Here is an 8,950-nt window from a genome sequence, read left to right on the forward strand (position 1 = left end):
CCCGGCATAACTTCAATCTGAAATTCGACTTCTCTGTCTGGAGGTAAACCCGGTAACTTTGCAGGAAAAACATCAGAAAACTCTCTGACTATAAGAATTTCTTCAATTCCCTTCTCTTTTTCTCTCACATCCAGTACACTTGTAATAAACCCTTGACATCCCTATAGTAATAACTTCTTTGCCGACATCACTGATATTACATTAGCCAACGGGTTCCATCCTTCACTAAATACAATAACTTCTATACCTTCTGAACTTCTCAACATTACTCTTTTCAGTCTACAATCAACATTGACATAGTAACGATATAACCAGTCCATTCCCAGTATCACCTCGAATTCATCAAAAGGTAATTCCATCATATTAGCAGGGAATTCAATTCCTTGAATTCGTATGGTACACCCTCGACACACCATATTGACTCGAGCACTTCGTCCTAACGGATTAGTCACTACTACCTCACTGCTAGTAGATTCTAACGAAATATTCAATTGTTTTACTAACTTGCTATAAATATAAGAATATATAGACCCCGAATCAATCAATACAATCACATTCTTGTCATACAATTAGAAGATACCTACTATTATCTTTGGGTTATCTCTATCCTCACTAGTCCTGAGATTATACACACGAGCTGTAGAACGTATTTCTTGCGGAGCTAATGACTCTAATTGACTTCTTCCTCTACCTCTACCTCTTCCTCTCTGGGCAGTCAAGGCAGACCTCTCTGCTAAGAAGATTCACTAGGTAACATGGGACAATCCCGAACAAAATGTCCGGTGTCCCCACATTTAAAACAGGCTCCAAAAATTATCCTGCATATCCCCGAGTGATTCTTTCCACAATGTGGACATTGTCTGACTTGGCTCAGGTTAGATCTCCCAGCTCCAGATCCCACTGACTGTGTTTGTCGACCCCTCATCTGATTTGATCCCTTTATAGAAGATGTAATCAACTCTGATCTCGTTTGGGGTCGAGAACTCACATCTCTGCCCCTTTTTGACGGTGCAACACTCGATGATACGCCCGATCTTTTCGAAGTCTGAAATCGAAAATCCCTGAACCTCTTATTTTGAGCTCTTTCCAGAGCTTTAGTATGATTCACCACTTCTTTAAATGAGGTTAAATTCAACACAATTAACATTTCCTTTAGTCTTGGACATAAACCTTCCACGAACCAATCACAAACATCCTTTTCTGTAGGAATAAGCTCTGCAACAAACCGACTCAACTTGTTGAATTCACACTCGTATTCATAAACTATATGGTTCCATTGCTTAAGGTTCATGAACTCTTGCTTCATTTTTTGAATGAACTGATCTCCGATGTATTTATGCTTGAATTCTTCTAAAAACAAAGACCAAGTTACTTGATCACCGGGCATTCTCAAGGTAACGTTGGTCCACCAAATCCTTGCTTGCCCTCGGAGCAATGAGATTATTCCATCCAGCTTCTCTGGATCGGAACAATGAAGTCCCTCAAGCATGATTTTTACATCATTAAGCCAAAGGTTCGCAGCAACAGGACCTTCTTCGGCTTCACCTCTAAGCTCTGGTGCTCCTAAACCCTTCAACTCCTTTGCAACATTCATTCTCGGAGTTGAAGTAATAGAAGGTTGAAAATGCGCCAATATCGCATCCAATGTTCTGAAGAACACATCTTGATCACTTACAGGCACTCCAGAGGGTGCCTGATCTTCACTCTGCCTGGCCAGGCAGGTGAATTACTGCTTTCAGCGGGCCTATCGTCTCCCGCTTCACTTCTAAAGCTACCATGTCCGGACATCTATAAAACATACCAATATCATTCTATCAGCAAAACAACACACTTACTATTGTATCAGATCAGAAGTTTTCACTATTTGGTTGGCATGTATACTTTATAGGACACTCTAGACTTCGGTTTATGCCAAGAATCGACTAAACCGTAGCTCTGATACCATTAAATGTAACACCCCCAACCCGTATCCGACCCAAATACGAGTCTGAGGTGTCACATTGACTTTTCAAACTCTGACTCTTGACAAAATTCAAGGAAAATTTAAAACCTTCATTAATATAAAAGCGGTTTATTTACATAAAATAACCAAAACAACCAAAATCGATTAGAGCATTTATAACTGACACTTTACTTACATGCCAACATACTATACACGACAAAATACATACTTTATCAGTTACTTCTGATATGATCTTCTGGCAGTACTGCTGTTATTGCCACTCATATTTTGGTTCTGCTCGATTCTTGGTACCTACGTGTAAATCACTTACACGCTAAGTCATAGACTTAGTGAGGCATAACATAAATATATGTATACGCATGTATAACAATGAATTTATGAACATGCATCCTTACCATTGATCATGACATCTTAACTTGCATATATTTATTATACTATAACATATATGATGATAGTATGCACATATAAGACATATATTTTTATGCTGATTTTGCTTTAATTTATCTTTGGATTGCCCATGTACATTATTGAGAACAAATGTATGTGAGTACATAGAGGTTGTGCACTATGATGTCACCACAGCTTGTATAATTCCCTCAAGGGGCACTGAATATTTGTCCCGAAAGACCACTATGTCCCGAAAGAACACTGATTGTTCCGAAGAACCACTATGTCCCGAAGGACCACTCCTTAAGAACCATATACATAATACAATGGACCAAATAAGTGTACCAAAGTATCACATATATGTTCCACAAAATTACTTATATGTCCCGAAGGACTACGTAGAACCCTCGACTCTTGGCATGCCAATTATACCCACAGCTCTCATATTAACTCACATGGGCTTAAATATGAATACATTTCTCATTTTCATATCTTCTCATCACTTTTCATATAAACATGTATTTCACTTCATATACACACATGTGATCATTTTCATTATTTCACATACCTGGATTGATCCTCTGACAATTTCATTCTTTCATATAATATCATATTAAAGCATAAATGAACTATACATGAAATCACTGTATCCAATATATATATATATATATATATATATATATATATGTTGATGCATGTACATGAATATGAAATCAGGAATTCAACTATAAGAGATAGACTTATCGCAAGTCTTATCTCCATACAATTCTATCCAGTATGGGCACTCACCTTAGCCTTGCTTTGACTCAATTCTAATCTCTCGATTGTTTCAGAACGAGATTACGTTCTAAATCTACATAGTAATACATTGATACATATCAGTATATTAATTGATATATTCTAAACTATCACTCCTTAGGCTAAAAAGAAAGCTATTTTTATCTTTTAATGAAGGTATGCATTGATGCACTACACCATGTATCGATGCATCCCTTGACGGGTGCATCGATGCACTATCTATGCATCGGTGCATAAATCCCATTTGAAGTTTGTATTTTAAGTAGGTGCATCGATGCACTCCTCATGCATCGATGCACTAATTGCATTCGATGTTCAATTATTTGATAGTGCATCGATACGCATTGAATGTGCATCGATGCACACAACCCAAAATTTGTATTTTAAGCCCGAAAATCATCAATTCTTCAATAAATTCTTCTATTTAAACCCCTATCATGTCATTAAACCCAACCATCATTACTTAAACCAACTTATATCCATGAAAATCATCTTTAACCTCAAAATCCTATCCCTCATATGTGATTCAAGAATCATACTCAAATTTCAATAAGTTCTAAATACAATTCTAATACTTTATATTCCTTAATTAGCATGATGACAAGTCAAATTTATCTTCAAATTCAACTTATCAACTTTTTTCCATAAATTCATTTAAAACCCATTTTCTTTAATCTCTTATAACTTCTTCATCTTGTTACTTTAAAACAAATTAAGCTTTCCATAAGCTTAATTAGCATCTAAGGATCAAAACCATACTTAAATTTCCGCAAACCATCAGCTTTTAAAAAATCTCACCTTTGTTTTGCCTTTTTAACGTGTGGAGAAAGACGAGAAGAAGAGAACTCTGGAACCTTGTTTTTGTTTCTTCTCTTCCACGTGGAGTTAATATATAAATACTATTCTTTAATTCTTTTCCATGCAAATGACTATTCTATCCTTCAATTCCATCTTCCTTGCAATTTAACCCTATACCAAATTACAATACTATTCCATTATTATGCTTTAGTCACCAAATTCTGAAGTTTTACAATTTAGTTACTAACCCGGTATTGAGGTTGTTACATTTTATTTTTAAGAATTTAATCCATTAATATTTTTGATTTACAAATTCGAAGTCCAAGCCCGTCCCAATAGATTTGAAGGCCTTGTGCTACATTTTAAAATAAGGTTCCTAAAATATTTTATAATGAGATAAAATTGTAAAATATAAAAAATTACTATATTACGATTGTTTCTTATAAAATAAAATAAAAATCCAAACATATGAAACTAAGAAAATGTCACAAAACAACTCTATAATCGCGACATTTTATTTAAAAAATATCATCATTCAAAAGCTCTTAGAAATAAAATCCAGATATTTTTTAAAGTGTTGGGCCTCCAAATTTTGGAGCTCTATAACATATTACACTTTACGCTTGTTGATGGATCGGCATCAACAGAATCGTGAGTTCCAGATTTCCAGCATTATCAAAGTGAGCCGTTGCATCAGCACCTTCATTACCATCTCGACGAACGTAAGTTAGTTTGATCCTCCACTAGTTTTGGAAAAAGTTTGCGAATACTTTGAATAAGAGAGATCTCATGCATGATAGGGATCCCATTGAGGGTGTCAACTACTACTTTATTGTCAAGCTCCACCTCTACGTCTTCTATTATTTCAAAATATCATATCAATAATTTAATAATAAACCCTAACGATGATATTAATTAGACATATACTTTTAAATATGAAAAATATAGACTAAATTTCTTGAAATAAAAATAACAGGACTAAGTTTCAAATATACAAAGAGTACACGTACTTGAAGTATATTTTAACCGCATTTAAGCTTTTTTTTATTTTGATTAATCTATTAAGTAGGAGATATATTTATTCAAATATTAATTTTAAACTTTTGAGATTGAATTCACAGTATAATATTTCTAATACTCGAAGAATAACACATTGTCCGGATCGTGCAACCGCATTTAAGTATAAAAATATCAGGTGCTCCGCAACAGTTTCTTTGAACCTTCTTTCTTCCGCTCCTAATGTCTAAAAGCCTTCTGTCTCGCATCAAACCTCTCCACACCCCGAAGGTCAGTTCTTCACCATTTCGCGTCCCTTCCCATCTCAAAAGTCTCATCAATGAAACCATTCAAATCCTCAAAACGCACCCGCAATGGCCAGATTCCCTTGAAAACCGTTTCTACGGTGAAGAAACTCGCGTTTCGGAGATTGCCAACTACGTGTTTGATCAAATACACGACGCGGAGTTAGGTATAAAGTTCTTTCATTGGGTTTCTAAACAAGAACCCCATCATTTTCCCCTCAATGGGTTGGCTTATTCTTCGTTTTTAAAGCTCCTTGCTAGGTTTAAAATGTTCTCCGAGATCGACACTGCGCTGGAGAACGTGAAATTGGAAGAAATAAAGCCTACGCATGAGGCTCTAAGCTTTCTTATTCGCGTTTATGCGGATTATGGCTTTGTTGATAAAGCTCTTGAACTGTTTTATTCCGTGGTTAAAATTTATGACTCTGTTCCTAATCTGATTGCTTGTAATTCGTTCCTTAATTTACTTGTGAGGTTAAATAAAGTTGAGATCGCCCGGAAAGTGTTCGATGAAATGGTTATAAGAGATGGCTGTGTCGATAATTATAGTGTCTGTATAATGGTGAAGGGTTTATGTAACATAGGGAAGGTTGATGAAGGTAAAAAATTGATTGAAGATATGTGGGGAAAAAGGTGTGTTCCGGATGTTGTTTTTTATAATACGTTAATTGATGGATATTCTACTAAAGGTGATGTTGAAAGAGCTAATGAACTTTTTAAGAAGATGAAAATGAAGGGATTTTTGCCTACATTGAAGACTTATGGTACTATGATAAATGGCTTTTGTAAGAAAGGGGATTTTAGTGCAATTGACTGGCTTTTGAAAGAAATGAAAGAAATGGGTATCTCTGTTAATACTCAAGTTCATAATACTATTCTTGATGCACAATTTAAGCAGGGTTTTAAAGTTAATGTGACGGACACCATAGAGCAGATGATTGAGAGTGGATATGAACCTGATATTGTTACGTATAACACTTTGATTAGTGGTTTATGTAGGGATATGAAGGTTCAGAAAGCTGGTCAGCTTCTGGAACAGGCAAAGAAGAGGGGATTGGTACCGAATAAAATTAGTTATACCCCTTTGATACAAGGCTATTGTAGAATAGGAGAATATCTGGTGGCACTGGATTTGCTTAATGAAATGTCAGAGAGGGGCCATAAACCTGATGTAGTTGCTTTTGGAGCTCTTGTCCATGGACTTGTTGCAATGGGAGAGGTGGATGCTGCATTAACACTTCGTCACAAGATGTTTGAAAGGGGAGTTTTGCCTGATGCTGGGATATATAATATTTTGATGAATGGACTTTGCAAGAAAGGAAAACTTTCTGCTGCTAAAGTCCTCCTTCGAGAGATGCTTGACCAAAATGTACCTCCTGATGCATTTGTTTATGCAACTCTGGTTGATGGGTTCATCAGGGATGGCAATCTCCATGAGGCAAAGAAACTCTTTGATGTCATGATTGGAAAAGGCATGAATCCCGGTGTTGTGGGATATAATGCCATGATTAAGGGTTTCTGCAAATTTGGAAGTATGAATGAAGCACTATCATGTGTTACTAGAATGATAGAAGCACATCTTACCCCAGATGAGTTCACTTACTCTACAATTATAGATGGCTACATAAAGCAGCATGACATTGGTGGTGCACTGAGGATGTTTGGACAAATGGTGAAAAGAAAACGCAAGCCTAATGTGGTGACATATACCTCTCTGATTAATGGTTTTTGTCGAACTGGAGATTTCAATATGGCTGAAAAAGCTTTTAAAGAGATGAAATCGTGTGGTTTAGAACCTAATGTAGTCACATACACTATACTTATTGGGAGTTTTTCCAAGGAAGGTAAACTTGCAAAAGCAGTCTTCTACTTTGAATTGATGCTGTCTAACAAGTGCATTCCAAATGATGTTACTTACAATTATGTTGTAAATGGCATCACAAACAGTCCAGGTGAAATTCTGGATAACCAGTCTTTGGAGAAGAAATCTCTTTTTCTTGAATCTTATAATATGATGATATCCGATGGTTTGGCTCCACGAGCTACTGTTTATAACTCCATCCTCCTTTGCCTTTGCCAAAATGGAATGACTAGAATTGCTTTGCAGTTAAAAGATAGGATGATGAACAATGGCCTTTTTCCTGACCCTGTTTCTTATGCTGCCTTTCTGCATGGCTTTTGTTTGGAGGGAAAATCGAAGGAGTGGAGGAACATAATCTCGCATGATTTGAATGAACAGGAACTTAAAATTTCTTTGAAGTACATAGAACTTTTGAGCCTGTGGCTACCTTGTGGAATAACTTGTGAGGCGTCAGTTATTTTGCATACCTTGATTGAACGGTGCAGCCATGAAAACGAAAAGGAAGATCTTGAAATATCTGCAAAATAGTGGAAAAGTCCAAAGGAAAACACATTATCTGGTTTTACTAGAAAGACACTTGGAAATGAAAATAATAGGTTCTTAATTTAACTGGTGAGTATTGAATGAGTAAAGTGGGTGGTTAACTGCTGCTTTCACCAAATCACTCGATATGGTGAACATTTGCTTCACAGAATTAACAATTCATTTTAGCTCAAAAGCAACAAATATTGGAGAGGTGTAATTGTAGTCTGGTAATTTCACAGAAGGCGGAGTTTGGTGTTTAGGGGGTGATAGTGGAAAAGTTGACAGATAAGTCACCCTTACTGTCACTCTATAGGACTGTACATGAGATTTTCACCTCGTATGGCTCCTTGTTCAATTCTTTTGAAGTCATTAATTAGGTAATTTATAGGATTCTTGTGTTTCTACTTTTGTTGTAAGTCTGGGTTAGATACAGGCAACACTGGACTAATCTCATTAATGGTGCTTGTGCAGCCAGATCAACTATAATTACATTCTACCAAGGCCACTTTTCTCAGTTACAGATTCTGTGGCAGAAATGACATGGAGGTACGGGTATATCATTTGACTCTTCATATGAGTGTAAAATTGAATGATAGCCGGTCTCTTACATTGCTGAGGGAGTTAAGCAGCCAGCTAATCGATTCATCAGCCGTTAAGTACATAATAGAATTCTGATTATACAAGTAGTAGCGAAGTAAAATGTGAAACTAATTTATTGGGTATACATTCTAAATTAATATGGTTACCCTTAGATGCCATGTGGGGCTTTGGTTATGAGAACCTGATTTAGTTTGAAGTTCTTGGTTAAATTTGTTGAAGGATTTGATTATTATATTGTAGGAGCAATTATTTTTTATCTGATATAGGATAAGAATTTTCTTACCCTATTATACTACTATAAGATGCAAGGGTTTTGTTGGATGCATTACAAATTTTGTAGAGGATTCAGGATTGTGGATTCGCAATATATAGCTACATCTTCTCTCTGCTTTTGGATAAATATATTTTGGCTGTATATCAATCAATATGTGATTGTTAAAATAATTCATGAAAATGGATTTATGTATATATAACTCTGCATTTGGCAGTGTGACAATATTCAACAAATTGTAGGTCATTTTTTAATTTGGAATTGCAATTCAAGAAGACGTAGCCTATTTTTCAAGTGTAAATATGTTTTAAATAGCCATCAAACTAGGATTTTGGTTGGATTTATTATGAGACACATGAAGAGAAAGTTCTTTTGCTCCTAACAAATGGTTTTATAGAGAGTTCTTTTGCTCCTAACAAGTGGTCATTTTTCATTTGGGTAGGTTG

At 35.8% G+C, this 8,950-nt stretch overlaps 1 protein-coding gene across 1 annotated transcript; it reads left to right on the plus strand.

Annotated features, from left to right (window-relative positions):
* The first annotated feature begins 5,172 nt into the window (after positions 1 to 5,172).
* Positions 5,173 to 8,180, plus strand: LOC120138435 (pentatricopeptide repeat-containing protein At1g52620-like). Its single transcript, XM_039153897.1, has 2 exons — positions 5,173 to 8,010; positions 8,105 to 8,180. Exon 1 carries the CDS (start codon positions 5,186 to 5,188, stop codon positions 7,634 to 7,636), a length of 2,451 nt encoding a protein of 816 aa, XP_039009828.1. The 5' UTR covers positions 5,173 to 5,185; the 3' UTR covers positions 7,637 to 8,010; positions 8,105 to 8,180.
* Positions 8,181 to 8,950: the final 770 nt, after the last annotated feature.

Source organism: Hibiscus syriacus, unplaced genomic scaffold (assembly GCF_006381635.1).
Source record: "Hibiscus syriacus cultivar Baekdansim isolate YM2019G1 unplaced genomic scaffold, ASM638163v2 tig00110691_pilon, whole genome shotgun sequence".
In the NCBI taxonomy this organism is placed as follows: domain Eukaryota; kingdom Viridiplantae; phylum Streptophyta; class Magnoliopsida; order Malvales; family Malvaceae; genus Hibiscus; species Hibiscus syriacus.

Bases quoted from the DNA above. Each gene is read 5' to 3' on its own strand.
- LOC120138435 (XM_039153897.1), top strand. From the start codon at position 5,186: ATGTCTAAAAGCCTTCTGTCTCGCATCAAACCTCTCCACACCCCGAAG.